Below are 14,870 nucleotides of genomic sequence, written 5' to 3' on the forward strand. Positions count from 1 at the left end.
ATTAAAAAGGTGTGAAGTCCAGCTGTGGATAAGCATCTGATGTAGAAGTGTAAAAAGCACAGTCACTGCCAGACTCTCACTGTGTTCAGAGAAGTAGCCATCAATATCTGTGCTACTCTGGGAACGGAAACGCTTAATGAAAATCAGTGGATTGCTAACAATTGAAGCCACATAGTGAATATCACACTCACTACTGCAGGATTCTCAAAACTGAAATATCCCCTTGTTAAGCAGTGTGTAAAAACCATTAAACAGCATTTAGTACCAACAGCACCGAATGAGGGTGAGTGTCGTGTGTGTGTGTGTGTGTGTGTGTGTACGTGTACGTGTACTGTTTCTCACTGCATCCTGCTGTGTGTCTTGTTTAGCCCTCTGCTCCCACCGTGACACATCTGAACCAGAACCTAGAAGAACCTCTGAACCAGGAGAGTGCTGAACCGGATGCTCCGACCATGGTCCAGGTGTCTATCACTAAGGTAAGATTTACCTTCCTGTCATATCACTTCTGAATTCAGTAGCTTTTTACATCTTTTAGTTAAGCTCTCTCTGGTGTACAGACATGTACTGTGTCTTCATATTGTTAACAACTGAAATTCATTTTTTTACTCTACAGGAATCAACTGTCAAAGAAACAAATTACATGGAGTCTTTGCCCCTGAACAGCGAGACTAAATTTGAACATAGTCCTTCACCTACACAGCTTAAGAAACTCGATCCATTAACAGCAGACAGTAGCACAGCTGCTGAAGACAGGAGTTCTGTGCCTGACACATCTGCCCAGCCTCTCGACACACTAATATCAGAGAGAACCGAGCCTGCTTCACAACTCTCCAGACCATCTGAATCGAGTGCTCACGAGCCTGAGGACGTGCTTCGAGACATCAGACGTGCTGCAGTAATGGAGGAACCTCAAGGAGTGATACCAGCAGCTGATCTCAAACCAGGAGAGACAGGACTGTTCACAGTAAAGCCTCTTGTGGAAGCTGTAGACATGCAGGCCATGAGCAAGGGGACCCAGCCAGTCCCTCAGGAGATGCTCCCTGACCGTGTGGAAGAGGAAAGGTCCATCTGCAGACCCACAGAGGAAGGAGCAGAGATACAGGCTGCTTTCAGTAAGGTCCCACAGGCAGCCAGCCCAGTCAGTGAGGTGGAGGAGCCCTCAGTGGCCACACTGAAGCTCTCTCGCCCAGACGCAGACACTGGTCCTCAGGAGCACACAGCACTGGTAAACTGTTACTTTACTCCTCCATCTTGTAATCCCTCATGTCTTACCTCCTGCATGCACTACTGCACATATTCTCATCTCTTTAAGTATCAGTCTTAAGCTCTCACTGGACAGGGCTGAACTACTGAGGTATTAAGACATACTAACTTGTTCACTGAAGGTGAACTGCACTGAACTTGTAGTACATGTCATTAATTATCCTTGTTGTCAGGCACGAGGTGCAGAGTGTGTTAAATAATGTCAGAAATCAAACTATACGGGTTTAAGGCATAAGAGAAAATTGGTGGAAAACCAGTTTTGAAAATCAGTGGATTGCTAACAATTGAAGCCACATACTGAATATCACACTCACCACTGCAGGATTCTCAAAACTGAAATATCCCCTTGTTAAGCAGTGTGTAAAAACCATTAAACAGCATTTAGTACCAACAGCACCGAATGAGGGTGAGTGTCGTGTGTGTGTGTGTGTGTGTGTGTGTGTGTACGTGTACTGTTTCTCACTGCATCCTGCTGTGTGTCTTGTTTAGCCCTCTGCTCCCACCGTGACACATCTGAACCAGAACCTAGAAGAACCTCTGAACCAGGAGAGTGCTGAACCGGATGCTCCGACCATGGTCCAGGTGTCTATCACTAAGGTAAGATTTACCTTCCTGTCATATCACTTCTGAATTCAGTAGCTTTTTACATCTTTTAGTTAAGCTCTCTCTGGTGTACAGACATGTACTGTGTCTTCATATTGTTAACAACTGAAATTCATTTTTTTACTCTACAGGAATCAACTGTCAAAGAAACAAATTACATGGAGTCTTTGCCCCTGAACAGCGAGACTAAATTTGAACATAGTCCTTCACCTACACAGCTTAAGAAACTCGATCCATTAACAGCAGACAGTAGCACAGCTGCTGAAGACAGGAGTTCTGTGCCTGACACATCTGCCCAGCCTCTCGACACACTAATATCAGAGAGAACCGAGCCTGCTTCACAACTCTCCAGACCATCTGAATCGAGTGCTCACGAGCCTGAGGACGCGCTTCGAGACATCAGACGTGCTGCAGTAATGGAGGAACCTCAAGGAGTGATACCAGCAGCTGATCTCAAACCAGGAGAGACAGGACTGTTCACAGTAAAGCCTCTTGTGGAAGCTGTAGACATGCAGGCCATGAGCAAGGGGACCCAGCCAGTCCCTCAGGAGATGCTCCCTGACCGTGTGGAAGAGGAAAGGTCCATCTGCAGACCCACAGAGGAAGGAGCAGAGATACAGGCTGCTTTCAGTAAGGTCCCACAGGCAGCCAGCCCAGTCAGTGAGGTGGAGGAGCCCTCAGTGGCCACACTGAAGCTCTCTCGCCCAGACGCAGACACTGGTCCTCAGGAGCACACAGCACTGGTAAACTGTTACTTTACTCCTCCATCTTGTAATCCCTCATGTCTTACCTCCTGCATGCACTACTGCACATATTCTCATCTCTTTAAGTATCAGTCTTAAGCTCTCACTGGACAGGGCTGAACTACTGAGGTATTAAGACATACTAACTTGTTCACTGAAGGTGAACTGCACTGAACTTGTAGTACATGTCATTAATTATCCTTGTTGTCAGGCACGAGGTGCAGAGTGTGTTAAATAATGTCAGAAATCAAACTATACGGGTTTAAGGCATAAGAGAAAATTGGTGGAAAACCAGTTTTGAAAATCAGTGGATTGCTAACAATTGAAGCCACATACTGAATATCACACTCACCACTGCAGGATTCTCAAAACTGAAATATCCCCTTGTTAAGCAGTGTGTAAAAACCATTAAACAGCATTTAGTACCAACAGCACCGAATGAGGGTGAGTGTCGTGTGTGTGTGTGTGTGTGTGTGTGTGTGTACGTGTACTGTTTCTCACTGCATCCTGCTGTGTGTCTTGTTTAGCCCTCTGCTCCCACCGTGACACATCTGAACCAGAACCTAGAAGAACCTCTGAACCAGGAGAGTGCTGAACCGGATGCTCCGACCATGGTCCAGGTGTCTATCACTAAGGTAAGATTTACCTTCCTGTCATATCACTTCTGAATTCAGTAGCTTTTTACATCTTTTAGTTAAGCTCTCTCTGGTGTACAGACATGTACTGTGTCTTCATATTGTTAACAACTGAAATTCATTTTTTTACTCTACAGGAATCAACTGTCAAAGAAACAAATTACATGGAGTCTTTGCCCCTGAACAGCGAGACTAAATTTGAACATAGTCCTTCACCTACACAGCTTAAGAAACTCGATCCATTAACAGCAGACAGTAGCACAGCTGCTGAAGACAGGAGTTCTGTGCCTGACACATCTGCCCAGCCTCTCGACACACTAATATCAGAGAGAACCGAGCCTGCTTCACAACTCTCCAGACCATCTGAATCGAGTGCTCACGAGCCTGAGGACGTGCTTCGAGACATCAGACGTGCTGCAGTAATGGAGGAACCTCAAGGAGTGATACCAGCAGCTGATCTCAAACCAGGAGAGACAGGACTGTTCACAGTAAAGCCTCTTGTGGAAGCTGTAGACGTGGAGGCCATGAGCAAGGGGACCCAGCCAGTCCCTCAGGAGATGCTCCCTGACCGTGTGGAAGAGGAAAGGTCCATCTGCAGACCCACAGAGGAAGGAGCAGAGATACAGGCTGCTTTCAGTAAGGTCCCACAGGCAGCCAGCCCAGTCAGTGAGGTGGAGGAGCCCTCAGTGGCCACACTGAAGCTCTCTCGCCCAGACGCAGACACTGGTCCTCAGGAGCACACAGCACTGGTAAACTGTTACTTTACTCCTCCATCTTGTAATCCCTCATGTCTTACCTCCTGCATGCACTACTGCACATATTCTCATCTCTTTAAGTATCAGTCTTAAGCTCTCACTGGACAGGGCTGAACTACTGAGGTATTAAGACATACTAACTTGTTCACTGAAGGTGAACTGCACTGAACTTGTAGTACATGTCATTAATTATCCTTGTTGTCAGGCACGAGGTGCAGAGTGTGTTAAATAATGTCAGAAATCAAACTATACGGGTTTAAGGCATAAGAGAAAATTGGTGGAAAACCAGTTTTGAAAATCAGTGGATTGCTAACAATTGAAGCCACATACTAAATATCACACTCACCACTGCAGGATTCTCAAAACTGAAATATCCCCTTGTTAAGCAGTGTGTAAAAACCATTAAACAGCATTTAGTACCAACAGCACCGAATGAGGGTGAGTGTCGTGTGTGTGTGTGTGTGTGTGTGTGTGTGTACGTGTACTGTTTCTCACTGCATCCTGCTGTGTGTCTTGTTTAGCCCTCTGCTCCCACCGTGACACATCTGAACCAGAACCTAGAAGAACCTCTGAACCAGGAGAGTGCTGAACCGGATGCTCCGACCATGGTCCAGGTGTCTATCACTAAGGTAAGATTTACCTTCCTGTCATATCACTTCTGAATTCAGTAGCTTTTTACATCTTTTAGTTAAGCTCTCTCTGGTGTACAGACATGTACTGTGTCTTCATATTGTTAACAACTGAAATTCATTTTTTTACTCTACAGGAATCAACTGTCAAAGAAACAAATTACATGGAGTCTTTGCCCCTGAACAGCGAGACTAAATTTGAACATAGTCCTTCACCTACACAGCTTAAGAAACTCGATCCATTAACAGCAGACAGTAGCACAGCTGCTGAAGACAGGAGTTCTGTGCCTGACACATCTGCCCAGCCTCTCGACACACTAATATCAGAGAGAACCGAGCCTGCTTCACAACTCTCCAGACCATCTGAATCGAGTGCTCACGAGCCTGAGGACGTGCTTCGAGACATCAGACGTGCTGCAGTAATGGAGGAACCTCAAGGAGTGATACCAGCAGCTGATCTCAAACCAGGAGAGACAGGACTGTTCACAGTAAAGCCTCTTGTGGAAGCTGTAGACGTGGAGGCCATGAGCAAGGGGACCCAGCCAGTCCCTCAGGAGATGCTCCCTGACCGTGTGGAAGAGGAAAGGTCCATCTGCAGACCCACAGAGGAAGGAGCAGAGATACAGGCTGCTTTCAGTAAGGTCCCACAGGCAGCCAGCCCAGTCAGTGAGGTGGAGGAGCCCTCAGTGGCCACACTGAAGCTCTCTCGCCCAGACGCAGACACTGGTCCTCAGGAGCACACAGCACTGGTAAACTGTTACTTTACTCCTCCATCTTGTAATCCCTCATGTCTTACCTCCTGCATGCACTACTGCACATATTCTCATCTCTTTAAGTATCAGTCTTAAGCTCTCACTGGACAGGGCTGAACTACTGAGGTATTAAGACATACTAACTTGTTCACTGAAGGTGAACTGCACTGAACTTGTAGTACATGTCATTAATTATCCTTGTTGTCAGGCACGAGGTGCAGAGTGTGTTAAATAATGTCAGAAATCAAACTATACGGGTTTAAGGCATAAGAGAAAATTGGTGGAAAACCAGTTTTGAAAATCAGTGGATTGCTAACAATTGAAGCCACATACTGAATATCACACTCACCACTGCAGGATTCTCAAAACTGAAATATCCCCTTGTTAAGCAGTGTGTAAAAACCATTAAACAGCATTTAGTACCAACAGCACCGAATGAGGGTGAGTGTCGTGTGTGTGTGTGTGTGTGTGTGTGTGTGTGTGTGTGTGTGTGTGTACGTGTACTGTTTCTCACTGCATCCTGCTGTGTGTCTTGTTTAGCCCTCTGCTCCCACCGTGACACATTTGAACCAGAACCTAGAAGAACCTCTGAACCAGGATAGTGCTGAACCGGATGCTCCGACCATGGTCCAGGTGTCTATCACTAAGGTAAGATTTACCTTCCTGTCATATCACTTCTGAATTCAGTAGCTTTTTACATCTTTTAGTTAAGCTCTCTCTGGTGTACAGACATGTACTGTGTCTTCATATTGTTAACAACTGAAATTCATTTTTTTACTCTACAGGAATCAACTGTCAAAGAAACAAATTACATGGAGTCTTTGCCCCTGAACAGCGAGACTAAATTTGAACATAGTCCTTCACCTACACAGCTTAAGAAACTCGATCCATTAACAGCAGACAGTAGCACAGCTGCTGAAGACAGGAGTTCTGTGCCTGACACATCTGCCCAGCCTCTCGACACACTAATATCAGAGAGAACCGAGCCTGCTTCACAACTCTCCAGACCATCTGAATCGAGTGCTCACGAGCCTGAGGACGTGCTTCGAGACATCAGACGTGCTGCAGTAATGGAGGAACCTCAAGGAGTGATACCAGCAGCTGATCTCAAACCAGGAGAGACAGGACTGTTCACAGTAAAGCCTCTTGTGGAAGCTGTAGACGTGGAGGCCATGAGCAAGGGGACCCAGCCAGTCCCTCAGGAGATGCTCCCTGACCGTGTGGAAGAGGAAAGGTCCATCTGCAGACCCACAGAGGAAGGAGCAGAGATACAGGCTGCTTTCAGTAAGGTCCCACAGGCAGCCAGCCCAGTCAGTGAGGTGGAGGAGCCCTCAGTGGCCACACTGAAGCTCTCTCGCCCAGACGCAGACACTGGTCCTCAGGAGCACACAGCACTGGTAAACTGTTACTTTACTCCTCCATCTTGTAATCCCTCATGTCTTACCTCCTGCATGCACTACTGCACATATTCTCATCTCTTTAAGTATCAGTCTTAAGCTCTCACTGGACAGGGCTGAACTACTGAGGTATTAAGACATACTAACTTGTTCACTGAAGGTGAACTGCACTGAACTTGTAGTACATGTCATTAATTATCCTTGTTGTCAGGCACGAGGTGCAGAGTGTGTTAAATAATGTCAGAAATCAAACTATACGGGTTTAAGGCATAAGAGAAAATTGGTGGAAAACCAGTTTTGAAAATCAGTGGATTGCTAACAATTGAAGCCACATACTGAATATCACACTCACCACTGCAGGATTCTCAAAACTGAAATATCCCCTTGTTAAGCAGTGTGTAAAAACCATTAAACAGCATTTAGTACCAACAGCACCGAATGAGGGTGAGTGTTGTGTGTGTGTGTGTGTGTGTGTGTGTGTGTGTGTGTGTGTGTGTGTGTGTGTGTGTGTGTGTGTGTGTGTGTGTGTACGTGTACTGTTTCTCACTGCATCCTGCTGTGTGTCTTGTTTAACCCTCTGCTCCCACCGTGACGCATCTTAACCAGAACCTAGAAGAACCTCTGAACCAGGAGAGTGCTGAACCGGATGCTCCGACCATGGTCCAGGTGTCTATCACTAAGGTAAGATTTACCTTCCTGTCATATCACTTCTGAATTCAGTAGCTTTTTACATCTTTTAGTTAAGCTCTCTCTGGTGTACAGACATGTACTGTGTCTTCATATTGTTAACAACTGAAATTCATTTTTTTACTCTACAGGAATCAACTGTCAAAGAAACAAATTACATGGAGTCTTTGCCCCTGAACAGCGAGACTAAATTTGAACATAGTCCTTCACCTACACAGCTTAAGAAACTCGATCCATTAACAGCAGACAGTAGCACAGCTGCTGAAGACAGGAGTTCTGTGCCTGACACATCTGCCCAGCCTCTCGACACACTAATATCAGAGAGAACCGAGCCTGCTTCACAACTCTCCAGACCATCTGAATCGAGTGCTCACGAGCCTGAGGACGTGCTTCGAGACATCAGACGTGCTGCAGTAATGGAGGAACCTCAAGGAGTGATACCAGCAGCTGATCTCAAACCAGGAGAGACAGGACTGTTCACAGTAAAGCCTCTTGTGGAAGCTGTAGACGTGGAGGCCATGAGCAAGGGGACCCAGCCAGTCCCTCAGGAGATGCTCCCTGACCGTGTGGAAGAGGAAAGGTCCATCTGCAGACCCACAGAGGAAGGAGCAGAGATACAGGCTGCTTTCAGTAAGGTCCCACAGGCAGCCAGCCCAGTCAGTGAGGTGGAGGAGCCCTCAGTGGCCACACTGAAGCTCTCTCGCCCAGACGCAGACACTGGTCCTCAGGAGCACACAGCACTGGTAAACTGTTACTTTACTCCTCCATCTTGTAATCCCTCATGTCTTACCTCCTGCATGCACTACTGCACATATTCTCATCTCTTTAAGTATCAGTCTTAAGCTCTCACTGGACAGGGCTGAACTACTGAGGTATTAAGACATACTAACTTGTTCACTGAAGGTGAACTGCACTGAACTTGTAGTACATGTCATTAATTATCCTTGTTGTCAGGCACGAGGTGCAGAGTGTGTTAAATAATGTCAGAAATCAAACTATACGGGTTTAAGGCATAAGAGAAAATTGGTGGAAAACACTGAGTTTCATTGATGGGGTCAGTCCTCATATCTCCATCAACTACAGTGTATGTGGGACTTTGAGGTTGTGAATTAAAAAGGTGTGAAGTCCAGCCGTGGATAAGCATCTGATGTAGAAGTGTAAAAAGCACAGTCACTGCCAGACTCTCACTGTGTTCAGAGAAGTAGCCATCAATATCTGTGCTACTCTGGGAACGGAAACGCTTAATGAAAATCAGTGGATTGCTAACAATTGAAGCCACATAGTGAATATCACACTCACTACTGCAGGATTCTCAAAACTGAAATATCCCCTTGTTAAGCAGTGTGTAAAAACCATTAAACAGCATTTAGTACCAACAGCACCGAATGAGGGTGAGTGTCGTGTGTGTGTGTGTGTGTGTGTGTGTGTGTGTGTGTGTGTGTGTGTGTGTGTGTGTGTGTGTGTGTGTGTGTGTGTGTGTACGTGTACTGTTTCTCACTGCATCCTGCTGTGTGTCTTGTTTAACCCTCTGCTCCCACCGTGACGCATCTTAACCAGAACCTAGAAGAACCTCTGAACCAGGAGAGTGCTGAACCGGATGCTCCGACCATGGTCCAGGTGTCTGTCACTAAGGTAAGATTTACCTTCCTGTCGTATCACTTCTGAATTCAGTAGCTTTTCACATCTTTTAGTTAAGCTCTCTCTGGTGTACAGACATGTACTGTGTCTTCATATTGTTAACAACTGAAATTCATTTTTTTACTCTACAGGAATCAACTGTCAAAGAAGCAAATTACATGGAGTCTTTGCCCCTGAACAGCGAGACTAAATTTGAACATAGTCCTTCACCTACACAGCTTAAGAAACTCGATCCAGTAACAGCAGACAGTAGCACAGCTGCTGAAGACAGGAGTTCTGTGCCTGACACATCTGCCCAGCCTCTCGACACACTAATACCAGAGAGAACCGAGCCTGCTTCACAACTCTCCAGACCATCTGAATCGAGCGCTACCGAGCCTGAGGACGTGCTTCGGGACATCAGACGTGCTGCAGTAATGGAGGAACCTCAAGGAGTGATACCAGCAGCTGATCTCAAACCAGGAGAGACAGGACCGTTCACAGTAAAGCCTCTTGTGGAAGCTGTAGACGTGGAGGCCATGAGCAAGGGGACCCAGCCAGTCCCTCAGGAGATGTTACCTGACCGTGTGGAAGAGGAAAGGTCCATCTGCAGACCCACAGAGGAAGGAGCAGAGATACAGGCTGCTTTCAGTAAGGTCCCACAGGCAGCCAGCCCAGTCAGTGAGGTGGAGGAGCCCTCAGTGGCCACACTGAAGCTCTCTCGCCCAGACGCAGACACTGGTCCTCAGGAGCACACAGCACTGGTAAACTGTTACTTTACTCCTCCATCTTGTAATCCCTCATGTCTTACCTCCTGCATGCACTACTGCACATATTCTCATCTCTTTAAGTATCAGTCTTAAGCTCTCACTGGACAGGGCTGAACTACTGAGGTATTAAGACATACTAACTTGTTCACTGAACTGCACTGAACTTGTAGTTCATGTGGTCATGTGATTAATCATCGTTGTCTTCCAGCAGGATGTGCGTGGTGAGCTGCGTGAGCAGAGGGATCTGATCAAAGCTATCGGTCGCCACGTCTACTCCCCCAATGTGGCGTGGGAGGAGCAGGCTTCATCTGGGATGCACACAGGGTAGGACGCTTGTTAGTCTCACTTGTTAGCCAGGACCTCACGGTGGCACCGCGCAATTTTCCAGAAAGTCAAGTGGGAATCTTGTTGTAATGCATGAACTGTATTCAGTGGGAGGTTGCTGATGTATCACAATAAAGAGCAAAACGTGTGTCATATCCCCCCCCGCCTCTGTGTCTGTGTGCAGTGGAACAAGTTATAGTGACACTGGGTCACCAGTAAAGAAGGCTACCGGCAACCAGGGATGGATCCAGCTTCTATCCAGCCTACAGACTCTTCTGGACTCAGTCAGCACAGAGCAAGATAGAACTACATCAGAGGTCAGTGTCAGTCTTGTACAAAGACTATAAACTGACACTCTGTGTATGTGAATCTCTTTCCACGATGCGCTTATATGCACTAAACTGTTATAATGGCTTTCATGTGATCATGTTCTCTGCAGTTGAGTGTGCTAGCTGAGGGTGAGGTGAGGGATGTCTCTGGATCCCATCTCGCACAGGAACTGCGTGGATATACCGAGCAGCTCCATTGTCTTCGTCATGCCACACAAGATGTGGGCACGCCGGTGAGTTTGAGGCTGTCAAGTTGTCTTCTATCCCATTACAGAACTGAGTTATTCCTCAGACAGGGAGCCCTTGGCTTGCATTTAAGTAACAGATCCTGGACTTTGCAGGCTGCAGAAGAGGCCTGGGATGCTGTTCAGTCTGAGCTCGGTGAGGCTCTGACCGGCCTGAGTCACACCCTCTGCGGCATCACACACACCCTGCGGTGCCCCCCCGAGACACGCCGGGAGGCAGGTCAGCTCCGGCTGCTCGTCCTGCAGGTAACCCCACGTTATCTGTCAGCCAGCTGGGTTTGGCCCGCCACTGCGGGTGCCTCGTGGGGTCTCGCTGATGTCTGGCCTCTGCTCTCCTGGTCTCCCAGAGTCTGTCAGCACAGCTGGCCTCCGTGGCCACTGAGACCAGCAGCCTGGGCTCGGAATTCGCTGCCCTTTCCGGCCCCGGGGCGTCTGACGCATCTGCCTGTCTGGAGCATCTCCGGAGTTGCGTGGTGTCTCTTCAGAGAGCCCTGGCATGTCGGGAGAAGGAGCTAAGCGTGTGGCTGGGTCACACGTCTCGGCTCCAGGAGTGCCTGCTGGAGAGCCCAGTGTCTGTGCTGGAGGTCAGGGTCCCTCAGCAGAGCGACGCCAGCAGCCTGCTTCTGGACATGTCCAGCGAGCAGGTAGAACGTCCCTGCCCTCGTTTGAACCACGGGGTCTCCAGCGAACCTCCCCGCGGATTGAATCCGCCTTCTTGCTACGTAGTCGTTTACCTGAGCGTCACCGACTCTCCCGTCACCCTTCTGCCGTCCTATCAGAGTGCACGGAGTGGAGTGTGGAATTCCATGCGGGAGCTGCGGGAGACGTCGGGGGAGAGTCCGGCGCTCCGCCGCTGTTCCCGGGCGCTCCTGCAGGGCCTGGAGGCTCTCGCGGAGCTGGGCTCTGAACGGCTGCAGCACACCAGGAACACACGGCCTCTAAGCTACCACCAGCTCCAGAGCCTCCTCTTGCAACACAAGGTACTATGCGCATCCATCAGCCCTGTAGCTTTATTCCAGTGTAGCGCAGCGTTCCCACCATGGCGAACTACTTAGCACTGTATACCCATGTTGTACAAGTCTAATGTTTTGATAGGCGAGTTGATAGATGAACCTCAAGAACATAAATGAAACCTTCACCATGTGTGGGTGAGTAATGCAGATATCAGGCAGCCGGTTCACACAGGCTGCGCGTCATGTTGTTCGAGATTGGATGAGTCCATTACTCATTGTATTCAGCTGTCTTTTAATGAATGTGGTCACAGAGGTACTTCCAGGAGCTGAAGACCTACCACGTCATGATGGTACATCTCTCCAAGCAGCTGCCAGAGGGGGCACTACAGGACCAAGGAGACACTGAGCGGTTGGTCTCTGACCTACTTTTGCAGGCTCAAGAGCAAGGAATTCACATGCAGTATAACATACAGGTATGTACGGAGGGCTGTCCCAACCAAAGCGCACTTTCCTGACCAGAGTGCACAGTCTCAGATACCAGTGTTTCCCAACATGTGAGCACCATGTTGCTTTTGAGGATTCCACACAAATATTGTCCGAAAACCAATATGCATGTATTTAAGGTATAAAGTCATATTACTGATTCAGTTGATTGAGATCTAGGCCAGATGGAATGCCTTTAGTTGGTCATATTTTGGTCACATGTTTCAGCTGAAAGGGTTAAGGGCCTTCCTCAAGGGCCCAGCAGTGGCTAATGGCAGCATTTGAACCCCGAGCTGCTGGCCAATAGCCCAAAGTCCTGTCTACTAAACGTCCATTCGAGCACTCAGTTCTCATAATCTACAGCATCTACAGTGTATGTGGGACTTGAATAGAGGTTTTGAATAGAAAAGTGGGGAGGGGGGGAATCCCCTGCTATGAATTATACAGAAGTATTCAAAGCCCAGTCACCCACTCACGGACTCGGACTGTGATCGGAAAAGTAGCCATCTACGTCAGTGCTCTTCCGCGGAAGAACACTCTCAACCAGTGCGTGGCAATCAGTTGAACCAACGTACTGAATATCAGTTATTAATACAGAACTCAAATGCCACCTTTTTAAGCAGTGGGGGGGGGGGGGGGGGGGGCATTAACCAGTGAATGCAGTGTGTGCTCTTTCCCACGGCGGCAGGAGTGGTCTCAGTATGAGGAGGTGAGGGGGAGGCTGAGCACGCAGCTGGAGGAGCTGGATGCAGCTTTACCCAGCGAAGACCTCCACCCTGAGCTGGAACACCTGCACACCTACCAAGTGAGAGCTCCTTCTCAGAGTTAGACTCGTTCGAGCTGAAAGATGAAGCCCCCGCATCCCGCTTGGGTAATTCTGGCCTGCGTTAGGTCCTGCGCACATATCCAGCTTTCTGGTTTATGCCGACATCCTGATTGTCCGATTAGGCTTTCCCCTTCGCCAGCTTCACGGTTGCTTGCGGCTCCTGCTGCGTTTCTGAGCAGGTGATGTTCATCTGTCTCTTTGCCAAACCTCATTAGACTCGGTGATACAGGGGCAATAAGGAGGTCCATCCTGTTCGGATGAGTTATTTGGCGATTCCCCCAGATGATCCAGCATGAGTGACTTTGCTACATGGAGCATGAAGGACACAGGAGAGGAGGGTCTTGTCTTTGTGAGAGACTCATGGACCGCCAGCTGTACAGGCCCCTTTTTAGCACACTCTATTCCAAATCAAATTACTTGGAACGACAGTTGCCATATCTGCAGAACTCCATGTTCTGCCGCCTGCACTGGCCACTCTTGTATCCTCTATTCCCCCCACAATTACGGAAGCTCATTTCTCAGCCCGATTGACTCATGCAGAACGGTGAGCCGAGCCTATTGGACGGCGGTAATAGATTTACGACGAACTCATTCCTGTTCCAAGGCCAGTGCTTGAGAGGGGTTGGTGTTGCCATAGCACTGAAAGGGGTGGCGAGAGGCAGAGAGAGAGAGAGAGAGAGAGAGAGAGAGAGAGGGATGAGGAGCCAGTGCCGAGTACAGATGTTGAAAAAGTTTTTACTTTCTTTTCTGTTTTTTTAATTCTCTGTTTCATTACTTCTTTCTTACGGAGTTGATTTTTTTAAAATATTTTTTTTTTGCTCTTTCTCAACCGTCTTTCCTTTCTCTCTGTTCTCCGGCCTTCATCCGGCCTTCATCCGGCCTTTTCCACCCTTCTGCGCTCCCAGCGGGTACTAGGGCTCCTGGAGGACTGTAGGCCCCAGGTTGAGATGCTGCGGGACTGGGCCAGCCTCCTGCAGGACTCGCCCTGCTGGTCCTGGGAACGGGACGGCCGGGCCGCCCCCGGAGCAGGGCTGCAGGCGTACTGGCAGTCACTCCACAGACGAGCGGAGCAGCAGCTTCAGCGCGCAGAGGAGATGCGAGTCAGCTACGATAGGTGTGACTCAGACACCACATGCAGTGTGACTGCTGTGGTCTCGCCATGCACCGTCACTTCTCACTCCATGCACTGCACATTATCGGGTTTTTCCTGTTCTGACACCACTGACAATTGTGCCAGGCTTTAGTGACGATCTAATGTCATCAAAACATGCACAATGTCATTGGCTTGACACAGTGGGGGTTTTTTTGTGCATATATTTTTATGCACCTTTTCACTTGCTCTGCAGGTTCCAGTGCAGCTCAGCGGAGCTGGAGAGTTGGATGGCTACTACGTGCACACATGCGCAGATGTGGAGCAGCCTGGGTGGCTCTAGGCCGCGGGACGCCAGGGTCCTCCTGCCGCAGCTCATGGTGACTCTCACTCAATCTCCGATGTCTAAGCGTTGCTAACCGGGCTTGGAATAGCGTGCTTCTGACCAGGCTTGGAATGGTGTGTGCTGCAGGAGTTTGTCAAGGAGCTGGAAACCAGGTCCGAGCAGATGTCTATGGCCACGAGGGCTGGCACTGATGTGCTGCATCTGTCGGACAGCGGCGCCCCGGCTGTGCGAGAATGCTTGGCCCAGCTCGAGCAAGGCTGGACAGATCTCACAAACACTCTGCCCTCCGTGCAGCGCACACTGCAACAGGTATGCCAGGTTCTCTCTGTATCTTTCTCTGTAGTTCACTCCATCCACTTCTCTCCAACTCCCCCATATCCCCCACATATTTCTTCATATCTGTTTTTCTCTGACCAATTACTC

The 14,870-nt window shown here is 48.7% G+C and overlaps 3 protein-coding genes across 8 annotated transcripts in view; all 3 read left to right on the forward strand.

Moving 5' to 3' along the window:
* LOC113569314 (uncharacterized) overlaps positions 1-7,060 on the forward strand; it is a 64,427-nt gene extending 57,367 nt beyond the window's left edge. Inside the window, exons 88-97 of the mRNA XM_081717329.1 lie at positions 369-476; positions 614-1,225; positions 1,753-1,860; positions 1,998-2,609; positions 3,137-3,244; positions 3,382-3,993; positions 4,521-4,628; positions 4,766-5,377; positions 5,921-6,028; positions 6,166-7,060. Of these exons, the coding sequence (XP_081573455.1) occupies positions 369-476; positions 614-1,225; positions 1,753-1,860; positions 1,998-2,609; positions 3,137-3,244; positions 3,382-3,993; positions 4,521-4,628; positions 4,766-5,377; positions 5,921-6,028; positions 6,166-6,876 (3,699 nt within the window). The 3' untranslated portion in view covers positions 6,877-7,060. The remainder of the gene's footprint in view (positions 1-368; positions 477-613; positions 1,226-1,752; positions 1,861-1,997; positions 2,610-3,136; positions 3,245-3,381; positions 3,994-4,520; positions 4,629-4,765; positions 5,378-5,920; positions 6,029-6,165) is intronic.
* Positions 7,061-7,364: 304 nt separating this feature from the next.
* On the forward strand, positions 7,365-8,444 carry LOC145658708 (uncharacterized). The gene is made up of 2 exons (XM_081717338.1): positions 7,365-7,458; positions 7,596-8,444. The coding sequence occupies exons 1-2, from the start codon at positions 7,435-7,437 to the stop codon at positions 8,304-8,306; spliced, it is 735 nt and encodes a 244-aa protein (XP_081573464.1). The 5' UTR covers positions 7,365-7,434; the 3' UTR covers positions 8,307-8,444.
* Positions 8,445-8,948: 504 nt separating this feature from the next.
* Positions 8,949-14,870, forward strand: part of LOC145658707 (nesprin-2-like) — a 31,777-nt gene continuing 25,855 nt past the window's right edge. For 4 of the 6 annotated variants that reach the window (XM_081717330.1, XM_081717333.1, XM_081717336.1 and 1 more), the window contains exons 1-13: positions 8,950-9,096; positions 9,234-9,845; positions 10,060-10,175; positions 10,360-10,492; positions 10,615-10,737; positions 10,846-10,995; positions 11,097-11,393; positions 11,529-11,729; positions 12,014-12,175; positions 12,874-12,990; positions 13,917-14,125; positions 14,358-14,481; positions 14,574-14,756. In XM_081717330.1, coding sequence (XP_081573456.1) covers positions 9,073-9,096; positions 9,234-9,845; positions 10,060-10,175; positions 10,360-10,492; positions 10,615-10,737; positions 10,846-10,995; positions 11,097-11,393; positions 11,529-11,729; positions 12,014-12,175; positions 12,874-12,990; positions 13,917-14,125; positions 14,358-14,481; positions 14,574-14,756 — 2,451 coding nt within the window. In that variant the 5' untranslated portion in view covers positions 8,950-9,072. Of the gene's footprint in view, positions 9,097-9,233; positions 9,846-10,059; positions 10,176-10,359; positions 10,493-10,614; positions 10,738-10,845; positions 10,996-11,096; positions 11,394-11,528; positions 11,730-12,013; positions 12,176-12,873; positions 12,991-13,916; positions 14,126-14,357; positions 14,482-14,573; positions 14,757-14,870 lie in introns of all 6 variants that reach the window. The other 2 variants (XM_081717335.1, XM_081717331.1) reach the window with 2 other exon arrangements.

Source organism: Electrophorus electricus, chromosome 7 (genome assembly GCF_041902795.1).
Source record: "Electrophorus electricus isolate QZ-2024a chromosome 7, ASM4190279v1, whole genome shotgun sequence".
NCBI lineage: Eukaryota > Metazoa > Chordata > Actinopteri > Gymnotiformes > Gymnotidae > Electrophorus > Electrophorus electricus.